Here is a 25,420-nt window from a genome sequence, read left to right as displayed (position 1 = left end):
AATAAAAGGTCTAAACTTCTCTTGCTCATTCTAATCTTTCCAGCTCTCCAGCTGGGCTTCTTAGCGTGTCAGCTTGTTAAAAATAAATGTTAAAACATACTCCTAGAGTCAAGTTAGAAGTTAATGAAAAATAAAAGGGTAACATACTCTAGTGGTTGTATAGGTAGGTAATATATATATGTCTTTTACATAAACTGTTAAGAATATGTGTTGTTTATCAGGTGATGCTTTTCAAAACTTCTCTACTCATTGGCAACTTTTATTTTTCCAGCATACACAGCTCAGGCAGAGGAGAAGACAGGCTCTGGCACTCCTACAGAAGCTAATGCCAGAGCCTTACTGGCTTGCAATGGACCTTTAGAGCATTATGACTTTCTGATTAAGCACGAAGGGCTGAAGAATGATGAGCAACAAAGAAGAGTTGTGCAGCACCTGCAGAAGTTGCACGACAGCCTTAAAGGCTACAGCATTGGTTCAAAAAGTCTTTTCTCAAAGGTGAGACTTACAATGATAAAATTTTTTTGCATTTATATTTGCTCATAAGAATGTGCTCAAAATATAAAGAAAGTTCTGTCATTAAGACAAGTCTTATTTTTGCAGCTGGGCCTTTACAGATAGATCACTCTTCATGTTCTGTTCTTTCTCTTTTGGTTTGTAAAATCCAGTGGCATTGCAGAAGTACCAAATTAAATATTATTGAAATAATACTGTATGAAAATCTGATATGGTTTTAGTTATGTACTCTGCCTGCCTTTCAGAAATGTCATTTGCCTGTAGGAGAGAGGTGACTAAACCAGGTCTTAATTCTCAAGCACAGAATTGTCAAGGTTGGAGGAGATCTCTAAGATTGTCAAGTCCAACCATTAACCTGTCACTGCTGTAATCCCTAAGCTATATTCTCCAGCATCAGATCCAGATGCCTCTTAAACACGTCCAGGGATGGTGACTCCACCACCTACCTGGGCAATGTATTCCAGTGCCTGGACACCCCAACAAGGAACATGTCATCTGGTCTGAATTTCCCTTGTCTCAGCTTATGACAGCTTAGTCCTCTCCCTGCAGCCATGGCAGAACAGACCATCCCCCACCTCTCTACAACCCTCTGTCAGGTAGTTGTAGAGAACCATGAGGTCAAAGCACTGGTGTTATACATGTGTGTTTGCATTGAATATTATATATACTGTCTGTATTCAAAGAGATCTTCCACAAGTAATTCCACATTATAATATTCATCAGAAGTTACTTTTTAAGAAAATTCTTTCCCATGTTGTTAGTTGCCAGGTGAGGTAAGGAAAGTAGACAGAGGTGTGATCTGCACCCTTGTTTATGTTTTTTGGGTCATCACAGCTTTTTTCAAAGGATTGGCAGAAATTCAGATGTATCCCTGTTGCATAGTTGCTTTAGCATTAGTAATGCTATTAGCCTGCTGTTGCATCTCTATAACCTTTCCCTGAAGCTCTTGGCACAATGTTTTTTAGAGTCTCTTTGGCAGTATTTTCCATGTCTTGCTTTCATGCTGTTATTCTCAGAATGTTGCTCTTGTGGCCTTGCACCTGCAAATACTGATAGTATTGTTTGGCAGGTCCTCATGGGAAGCAGTAGAACTGGTGTGAGATTTCCTCCTCAGCTTTCCTTGCCTCTTGTTTTGTAGATTTGAGTTTACATCCCAGAAAACCAAACAGCACCCAGAAAAGCAGATAAGACATTTAATTACTGGGTAAATATTAGGCAATCATAGATGTGCACAGAAGCTGAACAACCAGTGGAATGTGCTTCATTTGTGCCTGATTAACATACCTCAGTCAGCAGAAACAGCCATAAGCTATGGTGAGGGAAGACAACAAGAACAGCGTGTTTGACTCAGTCTGATAATAAAAGTATAGTTCTGGGGGGAAAAAAACATGACAAAATACACATTGCCATCATCATCTTCACTTTCCCTGTGTGCTCTGGACGGACACTTTCCTGCCCCTAGGAAGCTGTAGGGGTGGTGACTCCACCACCTCCCTGGGCAATCTATTCCAGTGCCTGAACACCCTAACAGGGAAAACATTTTTCCTAACATCTGAATCTCCCCTGTCTCAGCTTATGACCCTTCCATTTGTTGATGGAAGGAGGCAAACTAGACACCTAGGAAGGAGCTCTTTTTTGTTGCGAAGAATCCTGAATAGGAAGTTGGCCTGGGTTATGTAGGAGTTATGTAGGTTTATGAGTGTAAGTAGTTTTGTAGAAGGCATCTCTAGGAAGTACTAATGATACAGGGCACGGGTAAATCCTGTATTTGTGAGAACCTCATTGGCTCTCTCCTCTCGTGAAGGCCTGGAACTTTGCAACTTTGAATGTGCTAGGAAGGGAAAGATAAACCTTATGTTTTTGTGATAAAACAATTGGGTTTTCTTTCTGTTTCATACTTAATGGGTTTTAATAAATGTAAATGGAACAAATTGATACATTTTCAAAAAAATCAGACACTTCAGCAGTTATGCTTAGTATTTTGTAGATGACCTTTTGCTTTTTCAGGAGGGTTCTAACGACTTGACTGGCCTACCTTTAGTAGGAAACTGTATTGAAAAGAGATTTATCTAGTGGCAGTTTTTTAGAAATAAAAAAACCTGGTGCTTGGCATTTCAAACATTCTCAATTTTCCCGGATCTGTCATTGAAGAGAATGTGATTGAGAGGCTTCTGTGAAAAAAAGTTGGGGGTGGAAGAGAAGCCTCTCTCTATTAGCCTCTTCTGTAGTCTGATATTCCTTATTTTATTGCCTGATTTCTTCTGTGATAGAATTGCAGAAGTTTCTTCTGAAGTAGCAGTTATTCCAGCAACAGAATCTTCTGGCACATGTGAACCATTACAAGAACGGCCCTGTTTGTTTTTGGTTTGGTCTTAATTTGTCACTTTTAAAATAAATAGTTTTATTCACTAAAATAAGGTAAAGGTAGGATTAGGGTGCAAATATCAGTATCAGATACAATAGAAGCATTTCAGTGTTTATCTAAGAGACTTGTATTACCTGACAGGCCAAAGCTTTCTGAAATGAGTAGTCTGGGGGGACACACGCGCAGACACACCATGACACCAGATATTTCTTCCACGATAATGGAATTCTCCATATTTTGTTATGATGTAGGTTTTTTTGGGGCATCAGCTTAGAATGAATTTCAGGGAAAAAAACAATTAGTCTTGCTGCCAACCAAACAGGCTTCTGTTTTTCAAAATGGTTACTCAAATTTGAACGAGGGCTTTGATCTTCAACTTGGTGAAAGCATGGCTTTGTGTGTTGAGATATTTTGAGATCCTCTGAATTCAGTTTGCATAGATGTTTCAGATATCTGTCTTTTCAAAATAGTACCAATTGGGGCATCTTAAGAGTTGTTGAGTTGCTGTGCTAATGACTTGAAATAAGCTCAGTTGTAAGCGAGGTCATGTTTTTGAAAAGAGGTATGAACAATAGTAAACACCATTCAAAATCTTGAAAATGTCCTCAGCTACAACAGCTACCAAAATGGAGGCCTGAAAGTCTGGGATGAGAGGCAGTTTTGTTAGTGCTTAAAAACGAAATATCTGTGCTGGGAGACTTGTCTCTTGAATTTTGCATATTTTAATTGGCCATCTTAGTGTTGAGATGCATTTTTACTTAAAAGTTTTTCAAATCAGAGTGTAAGTATTCCCAGGAAATGAGCTGGCTGTTTCTGGTGTCTGAGCATGGGAGAGGGTGGGAAGATGTTGGATGTTACTAAAGATATATAAGAAAGAATGTGAAGTTGTCAGAATGAAGGAGATGTTTTGACCAATATACTTCCTTAGATGAGACAGGGTATTGATTGACTGAAAATGAAGTTTAATCAAAAAAGAAGAATCTGATGTGATAGGATCAAAGCAAGTCATGCAGTTTGGAAACAAATGTGTAAAATGGAGATTTGAGCAACCTGGTCTAGTGGAAAGTGCCCCTGCCCGTGACAGAGGGTTGGAACTAGATGGTCTTTAAGGTCCCTGCCAAGCCAAACCATTCTGTGGTTCTGTGGAAACATTTTTCTAACACAGGAGAGAATTCTGTAAATCTGGGGACACTAGTGTGTGTCATCTTGTGGAAGAGTGAATAGTTTTAGGATATGAATAATGTTCAAATTAAAATCTGTAAGGCAACTGGTCTATAAAAGGGAAAAAAAAGCCTTCTGCTGGAGCATATCCTGGTGATACTGAAATTCAGTGAAGCATTTAAGTTATTGCAGAGTGTCGTAGGAATTAAGGAGCTTGGAGAACTCGAGCAGTTTGACACGTTGGTGGTGATACCCTTATTCAGAAGGATGTGGGAGCCTTATACATCCATCTAAGCATTTCAAAGTTCTCCCCTTCAAACTTAAATTTAGTGCATCACTCAATATCTTTGGTTTTGTAAATTTTAAATATTAGCTTTAACATCCTTAACTCTTATCATTGGTGCAAAGGAAAACTTATTGTCAACAAATTGAACATTATTATACTGAGACCCCAAATATACCTCAGGATAATATGGAAATGAGGAGAAAGAAGCTCATTCATTTAGTTTGTTGTTCTACATCTCCTATTTTCTCTGTTCCCTCCCTGACATAAACAAAACTACCCTTATTTTAGGGTAACTGGAGGATCTTCTACATTAGATCTCCTCCCTCCTTCTCTCAGAGCTTGTGTTTGAATAGAACCATCATCAGTGTTCTGCTTTTTGTCCCCACATTCCATTGGCTTTCCTGCCTGCCTGCTGAGCTCTACATTGAATCAAGAACATTGATGGGACTTTGTCAGAAATCCTAGTGGAAGTTTCTCTTTTTCTTACCCAACTTTGACACTTCAGAAGATACATGAGAACAATTAAAAAAATAGTTGAAAAATCAATTTAATGAAAATATATGTATTAAAATTTTATAAAAATATATGTAAAATATACTGATTGAGTTTACTTTATCAAAGTAAAATATATGTTAAGGAAAAAAGTCCCCCAAACCAACCCAAGAATATAAAAATAAATTCTTAGTATTACACAACACCTGAAAGGATTGAGGAAGTGAATGTCCTGAAGGTGTCAATGATGTCACTTCTGGCAGAAGTAAAATATTTCTTACAAACTTCTGTAATTGCTCTAAGAGGTTAAGAGATTTTCTGAGGTGTGACTTGCTTTTAGCAATGATCAGCTCCAGCAAATGTGTTTGGATCTGCCACAGTATCCATCTTTTTTTTTTTTTTCTTGTCTTCACAAGGAAACTAATTACATTTTTAAATCAACCAGAAGGTGATTTATACTTTTATGGAGCCCAAGCCTTTATATTTGTTTCCTTTAGTAAAGAAAAGCCCCCTTTTCTGTAAAATGTTTCTAGAAATAAATATGTCTAAGAAGACAAGTATCAAGATGGTTAAATGTAATTAGTAAACACTTTGCGATGAAAAAAAAGGTAAAAAAAGGTAGGCATTACTGCTTGTTTTGATTATATAACTTTTACAGAGACAGGTAAAGCCACACTGCACAGTGATTTGTTTTTCTAGCTTTGTGTCCTTCCTTCTGAAAGTGCAAATCACATTAATAGAGGCTTTTTGTGTAAAAAATGGCATGTGATAGCCCTTCACCTTGTTAAAATGACTGTGGTTAATATCAAATTACAACCAAAGAAATTTAAGGATGTCTCTCATTTGGATTTTTTTTCCCCTTTCTTCGCTGTGTAACTCTGAGCATCACTCCTTTTATGGAGTTGCAAGCTCTTGAAAAGTACACACTGAAAAATGCTCAACAGTTAATTGTCTTGCAGTGCTTTCAATGCACAGGCAAATAGTTGCAGCCATATCTATTAATGAAATGGTTCAGAACATCTGAAACTTTGTCCAGCCACAGGCTGATGATACAAATTTTTGATTACCCTATGAATATAGCTCTAAATTCAATCTAAAGGTGAGTCTTAGATAAGAGACTTCCTTGCATATTTCCTGAGTGAACTGGTGCTACAGACCTGGGATGTTGCCCTTTTGCCTTTTGGTCATGTGTTTTATTACATGTTTAATTAGTGTTTCGCTCCTGACTTCTTTCTTTCTTTAACATGGCACTGTATTTTGAGAAGTGCTTTAGATTCAATTTTTTTAGTGATTGCCCAGCTGAAATGAGACCACAAGGTTGCAGGCTTACTTTTCCTCTGTGTTGGCTCAGCACATAGAACTCAAAACTGGAGCACTTCAGCTGAATACTCTGTTGCAGTGGTTTTTGTGGATGCCAGTTCAGTTCTGTGGATTTGATCAGAATTTTGTTAAGTTCTCCATTTTTTTTCAGAAACTGTTTCGTTTTACATGGAAGTGGCTACACACAAATACTGGGGGAGTATTGTTTCAAATTCAATGTCTTATTGGAAGTTTTTCCATAAAAATATATATCTGAGTAAAATAGAATAAACCATCAGGTATCACAACATATGTCCTGAATAATATTAAGCAATTTAAATTTTTCAAGCAGTATTCATTCCAGATAAGCATAACTCACTTGAGAAAATGGTTAATAGAAGGCACACTTTGAAAATATCTTTTTTAAAATATGTTTATATATAGATACACACACATGCATGTGGATACAGGTACATATTTTTACTGTGACTCCATTGATTTTAATCATGTTTAAACCAGAGATGATTCTGCCTTTAAGATTCAAAGCTGGGGACCTACAATGCTCACTGACTTCGCAATACTGCTTTTCTAAATCCTAATAGCTTGTCTTCAGCAAAGCTGCTCTAATAGTGCATATACCTATGAATACTACAATACTGCTTAATTTTATATCCTTTTTCCTAGGACTGTTTGTTCAAATGGCTTAATGAGGGAAAGGGTTTGTTTTGGTGGTGCTGGATTGGGGAACATGACATCATTTCACATGTGTTTGGATGAAAAGGCATGTGTGCTGGGGCTGGGGAGGGAATACTGTCACAGTGAGCTGAAAAAACAATAAACCCCAAACCCTGCCTGTGTGTTTTGCCTCTTGTATGGAATTTGCACAAGTATAACACTACGATTGCTTACCAATTCTGAGCTAATGATTTATTCAAGGTTACACTTTGCTAGTTAATGCTGCTATCATGGTTAAGTGTAGCTGCTTTCTCACTTTATCACAGCAGTGTGCTTGCTTTTCTTTACCTCATAGTCATATTTATTCTTGTTCTCTTCATTTGCAGCTCTTTGCCAAAAACAAACCCCCAAAAGGGCTTTATGTCTATGGAGATGTTGGTAAGTTTCAGTTGCATCCAGTGAAATTTTCTCTGAATGCAATGCCTGCTCAAATTCTGAAGTGTCTAACAGCTTTATATTTCTGTAGCTTTATTGCTTTAATGAATTTGACAGGATGAATTTTCTTCCACAATTTCATGTTATTTGATATAATTGCTCCATGTACATGAAGTTATGCACTTGGATCAAAATGGATCAAAATTTTAAAACGAATAAAAATGCAGTTGTTCAAGTTTTTGAACAGAAAACATAACTGTTCTTCAGAGCAGCCTGGTCTTGTTCTTATTCTGTGGAATAAGTATAGTTTCATTAATTCAAAGCTAACAAACAATTGTAATCAGTACATACTGTTATGAAATTAACTACCCATTGGGTGTTTTGTGTGGTTTGCATTTGAAGGTACAGGAAAGACAATGGTGATGGACATGTTCTATTCTCACTTAGAAGTAGAAAGGAAAAAGAGAGTCCATTTTCATGGCTTCATGCTGGATGTACACCAGAGTAAGTGCAGACACAGGTATTTACAAGAAATATATGAAATATGGTATCTATAGAGTCTGTCTCATTCTCAGATTCATGTTAATCACTGTAAGTTTTTAAGCAAAATAAGAGGAAAAAATAGGAGAAAAGTTAAAGCATTTTAGCATTGTCTGTCGCACCAGCAAAGGTGTTATATTGCATATCATTTGAAAGAGAAATATTTATACCTGATTGTATAGAAACTTAGGTGTATTGTTTGGGATGAAATGTTTTCCAGTTATCAGTGAACTTAGATGAAATCTGAACAAGGCAATTACTAAAACTGAAACTGTAAAGGTTAAACTCTATCTGCATTTTGAATAAGCAGTAGCTAAATAAGGTAAAAATGTCCACGAGAAAGGGAACTATTCTGGTCAACTGTCTTAGTAATACTGTCAGTAATTTAGAGGAAAAAAAGAATAGAAGTTCATCCTAAATTTCAGAAGATTTTCTGACAGGGTGAATAAAGCACTTTGTTTTGACTGAGGTGCTATTTTAGATATTTTAAAATTTGTTTCTATTTCTAAATTCTGTGACCTTATAGTACTCTGAAATTGTGAACTATTGCAGTAATTTACAAGTATTGTGACAGCTGCATTGTTCTTGGGAGTCTTTCATCAGTGTGAACAACTTCAGCCACTTTTAGTGCCCACTTTTCTGTCATCCTTGGGTCCCTCTGGAGATTTTCTGTTTCCATTTCTTTTCATTGGTGCTTAACCTTAACAAAGCTTCTTCCTGCAGGATCTTTGTTTTCCCTGTGTTTGTTTGTGGTCAGATGGAATACAATCTGTGAGACAATAAAGTGTGGATGTAATAATCTCACCTTGTGCCAGTATCATTATCTTCACATTTTAACATGTAGCTGAGTTGCTCTAAATGCATTCTAAGAATGCCTTCAGAGCATGCAATCCACAGAGCTGTGCCACTGATTTATAAACACCATAAGGACTTTTCATACTCAGAGAGAAAATTAAGGCAGAAAATGCCAAATTACAAAGTGAAATGGAAACTAACATCATGAATTGGAGCAAGATAAAACTGTGATTTGTATCAGTTTTTAAAAGGTAAGGTATAGGTGCAGAGCATTCGGGAGTTCTTTGGGTTTTGTTTTACATGTGTCAAAACAAGAAGATATGAATTGCAGAGTCTATGAGCTTTTAGTTGTTGTTAACAATTGTTTTTAACTGTTTTCCCCTTTTGAAGTTGGACAAAATTTGAAGCTTTCTTATTTTTACTGGACTGGGTTACTTTTTTTTATTTGGTAGCTAAATAATTTTGTGCTTCCTATCTTAGAAAAAAAATTGTTCTTTTTTGTTTTGTCAACTGAGGAATACATCGCCTTAAGCAGAACTTGCCAAAAAGAACAGCAGGATTTATGGCCAGATCCTATGACCCAATTGCACCAGTGGCAGAGGAGATAAGCAGAGAGGCTGCTCTGCTTTGTTTCGATGAATTTCAGGTAAGAAGTCAGAGATTGCTCCTTCGCTCCAAGGGAAACTTCATAAAATGATTTTTGATCTTGAAATATGACACCTGTTACTGCTAATATAATCTTTGAATCACTGGCCAGTGGTGAACTGTGGAAGTTGAAGAGTAGAAGTCATCTGAAGATGGTGAGTTGTTTTTTTCCCCACAGTAGGAAACATGCAGGTTGGCAGTGTAAGTCCCCTTACAGTGCTTTCACTTACCAGTCTAGCTACTGGTCATACTGGTTGGTATTAGAGTTTGTCAGGAGGCTCATGAATACTTCAGGGCAGGGACCATCATCCTGTACTGAGTCAGTCCAGTGCTGACTGGCACTGGCTTGGCATACCTGGTCTTTGCTGTAGTTCATACAATGCAACAAAATAATCTCAGCTTGATTAAAGATGTGTAAATAAGATGTCAAATTCAACCTAAATTCTTTCCTAGGGTTACAGGAGTTTTTGGCATGACAGTGCCAGATTCTATCAACTAACATTTTAAGAAACTTATTGAATTAAATGTGAAAATTACAAATAAGTTATAAAATGATCTTTGCTCAAGCTAACTTGATTATTTCACTTATTTTACACAGCTTGTGAATTTCGTTTTAAGGGCATGTCACAAACGTAACTGTAAAACTGCTTTATCCAAATGTTGTTAGTAGAGAAGCTGGAGCTATTTAGCAGCTCTAATCAGCTGAGATTTCTTTTTACTTCAGAGAGAAAATGCAGAGCAAGATAAGAAGAGGCCTGTGTTAGTTCTCATATCACCAATAGTAAAACAATAACCTATTAACTGTAGATTGTATTACGCTGTTGAATGAACACATATCTGAAATGGATGGAGCAATTTATATCTCCTAGCTATTATTTTACAAGCCTGCACACCTAAGGAAACAACTGCTTTATGGTAGGCTCCCATGAGAGGGATTTTTCTAAAGTAGTGCCTGTTCTTGTTTTAGGTTACTCTTGCATTTTTCAGCAAAGAGTAGGTAGTCCTTTGATCTGTGGCTTCAGACCATGTGGTGTGATTGCAATTGCTGCTGTCTGACCTTCTAATTTGTGCTTTATGTAGTGGATGTGAATGCTGGGCTTCCAGAACTTGAATACAAAACCGAAATCCAGTTGCATTTATGCTACGGAGAAATGGAAGGTTTGGAGAGGGAAGTGTTAACTGTCATGACACTAAATGCTCAAATAGTAGAAAGAGGCTGTACCTCGTGTTACTGTAAATACCTGCTTTTCTTTTAATATATATATAATATATATACTGCTCTCCTGCCCCGGCGTTGCTGTGTTCCCAAGCTGCCTGTCACGATTCCACGTTTTAAAGGAAGAGACTGGAATTTTTGTTCCCAGGTTGTTTGCCTGCTCCCCCTGCTGACTTGATAGAGGTACATCAGTGACTTCAGCTGTAAAAATCGCTTGGTTTTGTCGGTGCCTCACAGTTGGGAAATTAATACAAGAACTATACTTTAAAATGCATTCTAAGATTTTGCATTCATATGTGAGTTTTTTAAATCTACTTGTTCTGGGTGCACAAATTGTCTAAATTCACAGATTTCTGACCAGCTGGGTTTCTTGCCTGATTTTCTGTAGCATGGAATGCCACAAAGGTTTTACCTACTGAAGAGGAGTTCTAGCTTTCTGAAATTTTGCAGAAGGCACTGAATTTAGCATAAGAAACCTTCTGCTGAAGGAATCGTGACATAGTGCAGTGACTAGAAGAGCAGCTCACATGGTGACACAATTAACATTCATCATAAGGAGCTGTATTTAATTCAGGATGTCTGCAGCTCATTTCCCCAGTGGAGATCATGGCTAGATTTCACTGCAGTCTGATTTACTCGTAGTTAAAGAATTACTAGATTAAAATGAAACTGGAGAGAGCTGAGGACTCAGAACATGTACTGCTCTGACTTGCAAAGTGACTGTTTTGATGTGGAAAGGGAGGTTGGGCCTATATTGCTTTGGCAAAATAATTGTGGGTGGAGGCAACATCAGAAACTTGAGGTTTGCTTTAAGCACTTCAGGTTGTTTTCAGATACCTCTTGGACAAAAAAAGGAGAATAAGCTAAAATGATTAATTTGTTCATCTTAAGAGCAGAGAGATGGAGGAGCGACGTGGTAAGTGGGGACAGCAGAAAGTATTGTTAATGCTCATATTTCAGAGCAAACCAAATGCAGAACTTCAGAAGACAAAAGCATTGCTTAGGTTGCACTTTCCTCTTTGGCAGTGAGTTAAAGCAGAGCAGAAGTGCTCTGAAGTGAATCTTGCAAAGCCTAGGGAACTGTCCAGGAAGTGGAAAGTTGACTAATTGATGTAGTAAAATATTTCAGTACTTCTTGTAAAAGTAGTTTTCTGTTCCAAACTATTGTTGTATTGAAAAAAAAATTACTATGTTTTAAATGCGTGGGGTTTTTTTAAAATCCTGTGTGATAGTCAGGGCCTCAGTGGTGGCACTAAGCTTCTGTGTTTGCCCATTTTGAAGCAGGATTTTGTCAGCCCTTGCCTGAGCCACAGACTCTTAGGTTATTAGAGTGTTGCTACTTCTTACTGATCATTGCCATATGGTTTATTGTAAATATTAAAGTTGTCTTTTTTTTTTTAGTCACAGAAGTCTTGAGCCATTCTAAAAATTGATCCTGATTTTGAAGAAAAACCCTAGAATGAAGCCATTTGTAATGATAGTTTTGATGTTTCAGAACACAGAGGTTGGCTAATGGCTAAAGACTAGTTAATTGTTTGGTTATCAAATAACTAGGCACAGGTAATTAGAAGCTAATTTTGGTGTGGGACTGTAACCTATGTTAGTTAGTAGTGATCATGAGAACAGAATCTTTACTAGGAAATCTGAGTGATCATGCAGTGTTAGGCTTAATATGCCATTGGTACCATTTGGACTTAAAGTGAACTCCAGTTTAGGGAGTTGCTACTAACCTGCATGCTATTAAAAACCTCGAATAAAAATTGGGCTCATATTTTTGTGCTAATACTAATTGCTGACAATACATGCTTATGTTTGTCATTCATTACATGGAATGGAATTGCCAGTGAGTGCCTGACTCAGTCTCAGGCACTGACACTTTTAAAATAACTATTAGACTAGTATTTCTCTTTTTTCCATCCTTTTTCTCTCTTTCATTTAGCATGAGTCATAATGGAAAGCAGCACTAGGTCGTAAAACTGTTTTCTCTTCAGTGCTAATGAAATTTTGCCATTCCTTCCATTAGCAGGTTCTCCATATTGGTAATTTGTAGTCTTTGCTTTTATTCTCTGCTGTAATGGATGCTGTATACTGTAAAAACATGAGAAATTGCAATCCTTAAGTTACTGTCTTCTACCTGCTTTACCTTGTAGAAATTTCTTTGTCTTTCCCAAGCTGTATTAGATAAAAAGAGCTCGTATTTGCATCCTGGTCCTCAAAATGGCTCTTGCTTTTTGACAGAACTTGCAAGAGAGTTTTTTGTTTTGGTTGATTTTTATAATGGAGTTGAAAACATCAGAATTCTGTGTCAAATAACAGTTCTCAATAAGGGAATGTTACTGTTCTGTTTTGTGTGAGCATTGATATTTTTTCAGTCTCTGTTTTCTATACTTTGGAGTATTTTTAAAGCAAAAATGTTTGTAGCAAAATGATTTGCATATTGGATTTTTAAAACTTGTGTTTTGGGTTTGCTTTGTGATACAAAAACATTCAGTTACCCCAAGATACACATCTATACCGATTCTTGGGTGCCTTGTTTTTCAGGAATGGAGGAAGTTCCTAAATTTTAGTAATCAGAAGGAATATGTTACTGACAAATGATTCTCAAACTGATATATTAGACATAACAGTACAATAGTGCATATCAGGTCTTAGTGGTCAGAGATGTGCCAGTCTGAAGGGTATGTTAATGATTGTGCAAAATTTGGGTTTCAGAAAGGAAAAAAAAATTATATTAATGCATTCAATAGAACAAATTAGAAGAAATCTTTGGAAAAAGGAAAGTGGTGTTTATATACAGTTCATTATGAACATTACTGCTTCCAAATTAGCTGTCAGAAATATAACCTAAGTCTTTTGCTGTCTCTAGTGTTGAATTACCTTTCGTTTCTGCCCAGAAAGGTCGTTTAGAAATGGGGGAATCATGAAGGGTGGGGGAGTGAGGGTAGGGGGAAAAATTGCACAAGTTCATTGCTGTAGATGTATTGCTATCACAGCATGCACATCCAGGCTGGTGAGAGCATAGCAATCTGTCCCTCTGCTGTGCAATGCGTGTGTAACTGTCTGCATGCTGCCACTGCTTCATTTCCTCAGAACTGGGGTCTGTTTTGGTAAGTCAAAATGCAACAAGTGTCTGTATAATAACCACAGGGAATGGAGGAGAATCAAGTGCAACCATCAGAAAGATGTTTTACTTATCAAGATTGCTGATCTCAGCTGGTGAGCTCCTGTGAAATATGAATTGCTGTTTTAACTAGGACCTTTTTTTTTTTCCAGAAAATTTATCATATTTTTTTTCATTTGTACAGAGTGGTTTGTTCCCTTTTATTTCTTGGTGCTATAAAGCAAGTTTGTTAAGCTAAAATCAAGATCTTGAAAGAAATATTACTTAATGGCTTATTTTTTAGTCCTTTTTTGTTTCCCCTTCCCCCTCCTCAGTATCACTCATCCTACCCATTTTTATTTTTCATTCGTGTTTTGTGCCTGAAGGTTAGAAGAGGCTGACTGTGCTGGAAGTGACTGCCTGCCTTTTGATTATTCATGGACAGTAATAGAAGGCACTTAAAAAGAACAATGAAATTGCTTATTTTTGTGATGGGCCATCTGTTGAATTGTTTTTTGCAACAATCACACAATAGTATCTATGTCATATCATTCTATTTTCAACAGCAGCTGATTATGTATAGTTGGCTACTTGTCTTTATTTCTGAAGTCCCATGACCATTTAAATTCACCTCTGCAAACCTTTGCCTCAAAGGTAATAGAAATGTAAAACAGCCGGTGTGTCTTTTCTTTCTTTTTTCTCTTTTTTCCCCTGTGTTGTTCCTAATTAAGTAGGGCCTCTTACATGTTTAGGTCTGTTTTCTGTGTCTCCCACCTGTAGTTTTATAATGGAAGTTAACACGGAATCATTTAGCAATTGGTAAAGCAATGGTGGAGTTCTGCAATAAAGAGTGGGCAAGTTTTGAAAGACTGTGCTACATTCACTGCTTATTAATTATCTCTTTTATTTTTTTCTCACCAAGCAATAATTAGAATCTTTCCCCATGGCTTTCACTAACAAGCATTTTCCCTAGCTACAAAGCCACTTGCAGATCTATTGCAGCAGAAGCTGAAAGCAAGATAAAACAAATGTGTTGTCTTCCACAGGTCACTGACATTGCTGATGCCATGATTCTCAAGCAGCTTTTTGAAAATCTCTTCCAAAATGGGGTTGTCGTTGTGGCAACATCTAACAGGCCGCCAGAAGGTAAAAACAAACATGCTACTAGCATTTGGTATTGTTTTAGAGGGGACAGTCATAAACTGAGACAGGGAAGATTCAAATCAGATGTTAGGAGAAATTTTGTCACTGTTAGGGTGTTCAGGCACTGGAACAGGTTGCCCAGGGAGGTGGTGGAGTCACCATCCCTGGAAGTGTTTAAGAGGTGTCTGGATCTGACACTGGAGGATATGGTTTAGGGTTTAGAGGTTCCAGCAGAGTGGCAGGTTAATGGTTGGACTTGATGATCTCAGAGGTGTCCTCCAGCCTTCATGATTCTATGATTGTATCGTTATCCAAATATAATGAATCTCAGTATCCTGCAAAATAATTGTGTTTAAATCCTGGAGTATTTAATACTAATAAACTCTCTGGTTGTAAGGACTGGAGATATTCCAGTTTGTACCCTGTTTTTTCTTGTTGCTAAGGAAGAAAGGTTTTACACTAAATCTTACTCCTCCTTTCTCTCAAACACAAGGTATTACTTGCCCCACCACTCTCAAAACCTTCTGTGTTTTCTGATCTCCTCTCCTCTATTCAAACCAGTGGGAGGGTGTCTGGGGACAGGGAAGTTGAGAAGGAATGAAATACTTTGTCTGCTTTGGGTGTAGTCCAGGATAGTCATATTTTGCAGAAGAGAGGGGAAGTGAGAGTATCTTCCTTCCCAGTTTCTAACTCAGAAACTTGCAAACTTGATCCACCAGCTCGAAAGAGAAGCCCTTATTAAGATGCCATTCCTATAGCCTGGTTTGAGGTCACTGGTAATACTTAGGTGGAGAGTTGTTTCCATTTCTAACACTTTTTTAGAGTGACTAGTCACTACTACTGACTAGTTATGTAGATCCTTCTACACAGTCCCCGAATCTGTATGGGTTTTAACCAAGCAATAATTGTAATTGTTTGTAAAGGAGAAAAATGTTAGTACAGTGTGGCATTAGCAGTTAGCATAATACATGATTCCTATGCAGCTTTCATGACATTTTAGAATGATTAATTTCAAATGTTTGCAAAACAATACTGATGATTTACTATATTAATTGTAACTACCAGTTAATTTTTCTACCCAAATTGAGTAAAAGACAATCACTAAACACATAGAATGCACTTTATCTTAGCAAAAAAACCCATAAACCAATAAACAAAGGAAAAACACACCCAAATGTTATTACTAGAGGAGGAAATAATTTTCCATTGGTGTATTTTCTTTGAGCAAACAAGATGAAATCATCATTACTGTAGCTGGGTTAACTACAGATACACTGGGTGGAAGTGCCTTACTCAGTTGAGACCCATCTTGCTGTTTTTTGAAGCATGACTTTTTAAAGTTCAGGAGAAATTTTTATCATAACTTGGGGATTGTATCCAACACTAGAGGAGGAAATAATTTTCCATTGGTGTATTTTCTTTGAGCAAACAAGATGAAATCATCATTACTGTAGCTGGGTTAACTACAGATACACTGGGTGGAAGTGCCTTACTCAGTTGAGACCCATCTTGCTGTTTTTTGAAGCATGACTTTTTAAAGTTCAGGAGAAATTTTTATCATAACTTGGGGATTGTATCCAACATGGGTACAAATTGAAAGAGAGGAAATTTAGGTTAGATATTAAAGTTTTTCTTTTCCCTGTGCAGGTGGTGAGACACTGGCACAGGTTGCCCAGGAGGGGAGTAGATGCCCCAACCCTGGCAGTGTTCAAAGCCAGGTTGGATGAAACCTTGGACAGCCTGGTCTAGTGGGGATGTGTCCCTGCCCAGGGCAGGGAGTTGGGACTAAATGATCTCTAAGGTCCATTCCAACCTCTAAAATCCTATGATTCTATGATCTTAAATGGAGATGTCATTTTGTGACCATTATCATTGTATTTAATGTATATTAAGTCACTGTATCAACCCAAAAGTCATCCACTTGTTCCTGCTACCCCAGAGAATGTCAAGAACAGCATCTCCAGAACTGAGCTATGTTACTGTCCAGATGTTGGTCAATGCCTCTGTCTTTCCCTGTCACCATTCCTGCATGCTCACGGCGTGCATCTGAAATCCTCCTGCAGGAGAGTTGGGTCAGTGCAGTGTGCCACACTGAGGTTTAAGACTGAATGGAGAGGTTTGTTTCCTGCGAATACAAAGGGGAAAAGTGGCTTTTTCATTTAGAGATAGATGTACCCAGCTGCTGAACATTAGTGATACACTTGACTGTGTTGAATTCCTACCCCAGGGGAATATGAGAGGAAATAACTGAAGTGCAGTATTTGAAGAATCTTGGCTCCATTTCTTCACCAAAATTGCTGCTCATTTTTCTCATCCTCACAGAACAGAGACACAATACAAAACTTACAGCCGTATTAACTAGAAAAACTAACAGGAGTAGCTGTCTAGTAGTACTGTTTCGTGTTCACTAATATTTGTGAGTAAATCTACAGTTGATTTCTATATATTTTCAACAAATGTATAGCTATCCTAATTTGCAGGGTTGTGAATGAGCACCATATATGGCTTCCTACAACTTTGGTGGTAATTAGGATGTGGAATCCTCTTCACTGATAATTTTCCTAAATGTTTCTGTGTACATATCCAATGCTGTGAAAACCATTCTGTAGGTGTCCTGTTGGTGTCCCATATGCTGCATCTCCTGTCCACCATGAGGTGTTGGTAAAGCATAATAACTTTAGCCTAGTTGTAGCATTGTGGGGAATACAGAGGATATTCATAACCTGACGTGGTCTTTATGGGGAATTTTGGTGGTATTTCTGCCAGGTGTCGATATTTTCTTTTTCATTGCTCCCATCAGTCACAGGTACTGTACTGCCTTTTTATAAGGCTTCCTAATATTAATGAAACAGAGCACCCATCATACATGCAGTTCAAGTGATTACATTTTCAAAGAACAGGTCACTCTGTTGTGAACATCTTGGGCAGTTGGCTAATTTCCCCTGAAGAGAAGTTTGTTGTATAAATATATATAGATAAATAAAATAAGAAATGCTGCTTTGCAGTTTGTTTTTGTTGATTTGTATTTTCTCTGAGTGCAGATCTGCATTTTGTTGTATAACATCCTATTTTTTAAAATTCAGTTGTATTTTTAGCAAATTTTTCTAAGTTTGCATATTAATTAATTGTTTTTTACCTCAAGGGCAACCCTTATTCTGTTCTGGAAAAGGGGGTGTACCTGGCAGAATTGCTAGAAAATGAAGTGTCCCACAGTACACTGAACAAGAATGATGCTGACTTTGGAACTCAAATAGTGTATTTTTAGTTTATATTGGGGTTTTGCCCTCTGCCAGATAGCGCAGAATAATCAGAGTTGGAAGAGACCCTTGAGGATCATCTAGTCCAACTCCAGGCCCTGCACAGGACATCCCCAAGAATCACACCATGTGCCTGAGAGTATTGGCCAAACACCTCTTGAATTGTCAGGCTTGGTGCTGTGACAGCTTCCCTGGGGAGATGTTCCAGTGCCCAAACACTCTCTGGGTGAAGAACCTTTTTCTGTTCTCCAGCCTAAACCTTCCCTGATGCAACTTCAGACCATTCCCTCTGGTCCTGCCACTGGTTGCCAGAGAGATGTCAGTGCTGCCTCTCCACTTCTTTCTGTGAGGCAGTTGTATACAGCAATGAGGTCTTCCCTCAGTCTCCTCTTCTCCAGGCTGAACAGACTAAGTGACCTGGGGGTTTAGCAGTTGCATAGTTTGGCCTACACCAGTGTATACCCAGCACTGCAAATCCTTTCTGTATCCTCGCTTTAAAACAGATGCTGGTCTTGTTTCTTCTGCTAGAACCAGTTGTATGTCATTGGAGATACAAGTCATTTTTCACTCCCTGCCTTTTTCAGACTTCCTAAGGATGTTCCTTTCTTCCTTAAGAATGTATTGAATTTTCATACAGTAAAAGAAATCAATTTCACCTCTCTTTTTCCACCTTTTGTTCCTCCTCCTGTCTCTAGAAACACCGAGTTTTATTTGCTAGACTAGAAGACAAGCTGACATTGTTAATGAGACTAAGTAGCAAAATGGTACTGATTTCCTTTCTTTCAGATCTCTATAAAAATGGTCTTCAGAGAGCTAATTTTATACCATTCATTGCTGTGCTGAAGGTAAGGAGAGCCACTTGTTAAATGCTTTTCAGTTTTGCCTGCTTTATTAATAAATTAGAGATTTGTACAGGATTGCTTTGATGCTAGTTTCCAGATAATATATTTGCTTTAACTATTTAGGGCAAAAATAACTGAAGATAAGAAGGAATTTTTCCCTTCTGGAGTTAACATGTCTTGAAAACTGGACATATTTAGCATGACAGAAAGTTATCATTTTGACTAAGGCAGCAGAATTTGTTTGGAGAAGACTTTTTAACCAGTGTGTTTATGCTCTGTAGCACAGTATTCCTCTGATATTTATACTTTTTTGTACTTGCGGGCATCTTACATTTATTGTGCTACAAAAACTTGGTGTTCCTTTGGAATAAGGGAAGCAGTGTTTGGTCTGTACCCCTCAACTGCCTTGTTTCTATGTCTGTCTTGTGTGTAAGTGGTTTTCTGAATGGCTGTTTGTAATGTTCAACAAGCAGCAGCTCTGAAGCAAGCTGCCTCGAGTCTGCATGTTGTGGTGTGGCAGGTCAAAACCTGTTAATTGCTTCATTTAAATTGAAAAACGGAGGATCCTTTCTGGATGCAAAGAACACAATCAGTGCTTATTTTCTGTTAAAAAGAACATATGCTGAAATGGCACTTTTATGTTCTGGACAAGTCACAGATACATTTTTCATTAACAAGCTACAATCGTATCGTCCTGTTACTGAGGGCTAACATGGAGCTCTCATATCCTTCTCTAACTGGATTGATGTGACATGTAAACTGGAAATAACAGCTCTTCCCTACCTCAGAAAAGTATTGCTAGCATAAATTCACAAGTGATGTTTTCTATATTGAGATCTAAGGTAAAAGAAAGATAGGATAGAATTTAGGCTAGGTTTTTCTTAGTGAGAAGAAGTTTAGAATTGCTGAATAGGTATGTTGGTTGGTTGTTGCTGTTAAGGTGGTCAGCATTAAAGCAGCTGACAGTGCCTTGGGTTTTCAGTGGGCCCCTTAGGAATCATAGGATTGCTTAATTGCCCAAGCAGTTTTGAAAATCCCATCGAATGTTGACATCTGAACAATTAGCAGGTTTCAAAGTTAATATGCCATTGATGTGACTGTGGCACTCCTGTGCATCTCAGAATGGCTATGGATAAAGTCACAGAGATTACCTGTAAAACTAGGTCTCACCTGGGTGGCTTTAGGAAAGTAAAAAACATAAAAATACATGTACAACCACTTCCATTTCAGATTATTGAAAAGGGTTTTATTCTATAGCTGACTACATTGGATGCAGGAGAGCTTCCAATCACAGAATCAGTTAGGTTGGAAGGGACCACAGTGGGTCACCTGGTCCAACCTCCCTACTCCAGCAGGGCCACCCTAGAGCACATGGCTCATGATGGTGTCCAGATGGTTCTTGAATTCCTCTAGTGAGAGAGAATCCACAACCTCTCTGGGCAACCTATTCAGTGCACAGTCACTTGCACAGTAAATAAGCTCTTCCTTGAATTCATGTGAAACTTGCTGTATCAGTTTTTGCCTGTTACCTCTTGTTTTATTGGCTTCCACCACTGAGAAGAGTCTGATCCATCATCTTGGCACTTCCCATTCATGTACTTGAATACATTAATGAGATTCCTCTCAGTCGTCTCTTTCTCGAGACTGAACAGCCCCAACTCCTCAGCCTTTCCCCATCAGTGAGGTGTTCCAGTCCCTTAATCATCTTCATTGCTCTTCACTGGACTTATTCCAGGAGCTCCATGTCCTTCTTGTCCTGAGGAGCCCAGAACTGGACACAGTACTCCAGGTGTGACCTCATGATGGCTGATTAGAGAGGCAGGATCATCTGATCAGTATCATAGGTCATAGAATATATTTAAGAATAGAAGTAGTTTCATATGCATTCGCTTTTTGAACTGCATCAGCCATAGCAAATCATTCTTTTCTGTGCATCTTTCCTTGTTGACTCTTCATTTTCTCCTTGATGAATGAAAGGCTTTTTAATTTCACTGATCATAGACTTTAAGAACATCTACCATGTATGCTTATTTGTAATTTCCTTTTTTCTCGTTTTGGCTAGCTGAAGGAAAAAAAAGTGCAATGTAGTTTATGCATAGAGAACACCTCATCAGGACTGGGAGAATATTCAAAAATTTCTTAGAAGGGACCATGTGGCTAGAATGCTGAGAGAAGCCCTGAAGGTGGATTGGTCTAGAGCTGCAGCAGAAAATGGAATAGCACAAAAGTAAACAAGTAGCACAGCCCAGAGTAGAGATAAATGAATGTCATCATCACAACGAATGAAGGGAGATAAAAAGTTTCACTCAACACCATTTGCAAGGGCCTTCCTAAAATTTTGGATTGCCTGGCATTGTTCTTTCTCCCCACACCTTTCTTTGCATTTTAACACTGCTCTAGATATATCTACCTTCAATGTCATATTAATAAATGTTACCAATATAACATGATTCTTTCCCAGAAACATAATACCTGAAAGATGGATCAGAGGAAGCTTATCAACAAATGCTTCTCTTCTGACCATTGCTGGAAAATGGAACAGTAATGGCAGGGGGTTGAAAATGTTGATTCAAAACATTAAAAAAAAATTTTGAATTCACACATATGAAGCAGATATAGGCATTTAAAAAGTGTCTAAAGTAAGATGTTAACAAATGACCTTTGTGTTACATAGGTGTGGATTGAAGTACATTGACACTCTGGTGGTTTGAGAAGTGCAGATTTAGGCCTCCCCAACGTGTGTATAGTCTGTGTCATGGCATTGGTGTAAATGGATGAAGCAGCTTCTTCTTCAGCTGTGTATAATTCAGTGTGTGACTAGGAAATTTTAATATGATGCCTTCCAGGATTTTGCATGAAAATAAGAAGGAAAATACTACATTAGTTGCTTGCAGATGTTTGATTTTACTGTCTTTTCAACCTTCACCTCAGTCTAAGCCATGTGTGTCTGTGGTAGTGTCAGTCTGATCTGATCTGTTCCCTGGCAGTGGCATTGACAGTTAAGACTAACTCCTGTCTTAGAACTCTGTGGACTCAGAGCCTCCCACAGGGCTTTTGTTTGGGGTTTAGTGGGGGTGAATGGGTGGATTGATTTTGTTTGTTTCAGGAATTAACTTTTATGATAATAAATCATTAAGTAAGGCTTTGGCCCTGGAAGTAGTATGAGTTCAACACAGGAGCTTTGAATTCTGTTAACTATTCTTGGGAAGGTGGGATGAATGGAAAATATTGACAGTACCTTTCTGTGAAGAGAGGCTTCACTGGAAATAGATTTCAGGCTGGTCTTATTCCTCATAACTGGAACACATAGTTCATAGATACAACTGTTAGACAAAAATCTTTTCCTGTCTTCAGATGATGAAAAGTAATGGTTTCTTTCCTTCATCTGGAGTTGCCCATATTCATCCTTGATTGTGTTGGTTTTATTTTCTCCAGTCTATGTAATTTCATTATCTGTTTTTTGAATTCCTATTTCTTACAAAGGTAACTGGAGACTAATTTCCATGGAATAAGCAAACGGGTGAAATAGCACTCTAAGGAAGATACAGTTTGTCTGTATTGTCTTTCTAGGTGGCAGATCACTGGGGATGAGTGATTGCTGAATGCCTGCAGTGTGAGGTTGCAATTGATAACTTCTACTTTTCAGGGCCACATAAAAGCGTCAGGTCCTACAGCCAGTGACCACATAAAAGCCTCAGGTCTGTGTTGTTGGGCAAACTAGTAAGACCACTGGCAGCTCTTTCTGCCCTGTGTGTGCCTGTGTTGTTGGGCAAACTAGTAAGACCATTGGCAGCTCTTTCTGCCCTGTGTGTGTGCCCTGTCCAATTCTGAACCTATCCCAGTGTTTTCTTCTTTTGAAGTCTTAAATAGTTTGAGAGGTAATTTTTCAGCGATTCTTTAATCCTGTAAGTCAAAGGAGCAGTTTTCATAAACAGGGGAAAACTGAATTGATCAGTTCATTATTGTGGCTACAGTTCTTTGGGACACAGTATTCCTTATGGAAGGGATTAGTTTCTGCAGCAGATACGAGTGCTTCTCAGTCCATGAAAATTTACAAAGATAGAGCTTTCCAGAGATAAGAAGTATTAGGAAGAAAAATCTTTTCATTCTGTAACTGTAATTAGATTCAGTCCCTTCTGATTGAGCTGTTAATCTTGCAGGATCTCTTACTGAGCATTTTCAAGTGCATGGAACTCCTGTGTGATTTTTTTGTTTGTTTGAGAAAGGCAATTCTTGCAAAGCAAAACACCCAGTGTTCACAGCTACTTGGCTCAGATGCTTAGAGCAGAAATACACCTAAAATGTTAATCTAAACCAAAAAGAAATATACACATTTTCTGTATGTTTTAAAGCTGATATACAAATAAAGCTATGGATCTTGGAATCATGAAATCTGTAAGGTTGGAAAACACCTTTAAGATTGTCAAATCCAACTGTTATGCAGCTCTGCCAAGTCCACCCCTAAACTATGTCCCCAAGTGCCACATCTACATGTCTTTCATCCGGGGATGGTGACTCAACCACTTCCTTGGGCATCCTGTTCCAATGCTTGACAAACCCTTCTGGTGAAGAAATTTTGATTCCAGGTCCTTTTCCACTGGGCAGCTTTCCTGCCACTCTGCCCTCACCTGCAGTGCTGCATGGGGTTGTTGGGACCCAAGTGCAGGACCCAGCACTTGGCCTTGTTGAATCTCATACAACTGACCTTGGCCCATGGATCCAGCCTGTCCAGGTCCCTCTGTAGAGCCCTCCTACCCACAGCAGATCAGCATTCCACTCATCACTAACAGCTTGATGTAAGATCTTACATGAGGCTCTTGGGGGAAAAAAAGAGAAACATGCTTTAATCTACTGATTTGGCAGGAATTTTGGCAACATTTTCATTTTTGCACACATTTAATGAAGACATTTATATCAACCCTTAACTGTTGTGGAATCCTAGTTCTAATCCAGTGACTAGTTCAATGTTTCACTCTCTGGAAAATGAGGAAGGAAAGCTGCTCAAATAATTTGTTGTGTAGAGTTTATAACCTCAGTGCACAGTTCCTGAGCTTCCAAAGCTTTTCTGGTGGTGTAGTACGAAGTTTTAAAATGTCAGCTATGTTGAAATACTAAGTATGTAACTTCTACATTTTGTCAGGTTTTCTTCATGTGATAGAACTGCACTGCACTAAATTCCAACTGAAAGTCAGAAAGTTTTAGGGCCCTAAAAAGGTACAGTTTTAAAGTAAAAGATTTGGCTTTGGCTACCTGCATTTTGCTATGACTAAAGAGAGAGAATCAGCCAGAAATCTATTGCCAGTAGGACATGAAATTGCTGTCAACTTCCTATAGTGATTTCTTTTTTTCTTTTGCTGTTAGGGGCCAAGTTATTATTTATTTTAAAACTATTTGGGCAGAATGACTCTCCACAGTAAGCATTGTACTCTCCTCTCAAGTAGAAAGCAATGTCTTTTTATACACTGTATTTTGCTGTCATTCTCAAAATCAGTTAATGATTATTTATTGAGAATGTTGCCTACTGTGGTTGTGATTGTAAATATTCCCTTTCTTACAAAGCAAGAAATGGAGGAATTTAAAAGTATTTTCGCTTCTCAATAACTCAGTTTGTATATGTAAAATGTACTTGTTTAAAACCTTTAGAGCTGTCTCTAAGGAAATTGTGGGAGTTAGCTTTGTACAAAGGCATTTGGTAGATATAAAATGTCTTTGATGGTGCAGTCAGCTTTTGTCCAACCACCTGTGTGAGAAATGCAGGGATTTGTTGAGTGGCGGATCTGCCTCCCTCCCTGCCCCCCCAGCCCAAAAAAGTCATCTCCTTGATGAAATTGATTTGTCAGTTTGTTCCAGTCTAATGGTGTGATAGCCCAGCAGCTTTCAGTATGTTGAATAGTTAAAACCTGCTTTTGAGGTCAGTGTCAGCCACTCTGACCCCTGTGAACTGTCACCTGAGTCAGAATTGCAGGGATTAGGCCTTTGATATTGTGATGGCTTCGCCTATCAATTGACTTTTTCATTACTGAAGATGTTGGGTCTTTTGTTTCCCTTCTTAGTATGTAACCAAGCAAACTCCTAAGTAGAAGGAGCATTTGTTCTTGTTCTCTCTCTCTGCAAGTAATAGAAGTACTCATCTTTTGTGTAGTGTACCTAATTAAACATAGAAAAAATAAAAATAGGACATACGGCATGGTTGTAAGTATTTTTGTGCTGAACATCACTATAATTTCTGGGTAATTTTAGTGTGACAAATCTGTGAGACTGCTAATAAAATGTTGTACATAGAAAGTAAGGTGTCAGATTAAAAGTTACTAATCCTTTCTGCATTCAGCCTTCTGAGCCTCTGTATGTGTTAAACTTAAGCGCGAGGGTATTTGAATTCTACAGTTCAGAGCACTTAGCTGTTACAGTATTTTATATTGTACCTATTGCTTTATGGTGTTCTCTCGATAGGAGCTGCTCAGATTGTTTACCTCCTGTGTCTGCCTTACACACTTGCTCCTAGACAGTTTATTTAGCTGCAGATCAAAACTTTATGTTAGGATAAAATAGCTCTGTCCCAGACTTCCTGCCTTACCCTTCCTTTAACTGTTAGGACTTCCTGAGTCTTTGCTTGGTTTGTTTACTTCTTGATTTAAATGAGTAAATCAAAGCATATC

At 38.1% G+C, this 25,420-nt stretch overlaps 1 protein-coding gene across 1 annotated transcript in view; it reads left to right on the top strand.

Annotated features, from left to right (window-relative positions):
- Positions 1-271: 271 nt before the first annotated feature.
- Positions 272-25,420, top strand: part of LACE1 (lactation elevated 1) — a gene marked incomplete at its 5' end in the record, with an annotated part of 54,940 nt that continues 29,791 nt past the window's right edge. Inside the window, 6 exon segments of the mRNA XM_009082137.1 lie at positions 272-495; positions 7,178-7,229; positions 7,629-7,730; positions 9,077-9,207; positions 14,569-14,668; positions 18,709-18,767. Coding sequence (XP_009080385.1) covers positions 272-495; positions 7,178-7,229; positions 7,629-7,730; positions 9,077-9,207; positions 14,569-14,668; positions 18,709-18,767 — 668 coding nt within the window.

Source organism: Acanthisitta chloris, unplaced genomic scaffold (assembly GCF_000695815.1).
Source record: "Acanthisitta chloris isolate BGI_N310 unplaced genomic scaffold, ASM69581v1 scaffold20429, whole genome shotgun sequence".
Lineage (NCBI taxonomy): Eukaryota > Metazoa > Chordata > Aves > Passeriformes > Acanthisittidae > Acanthisitta > Acanthisitta chloris.
The sequence above is the reverse complement of the archived record's forward strand: the minus strand, read 5'-3'. Positions and strand labels throughout refer to the sequence as shown.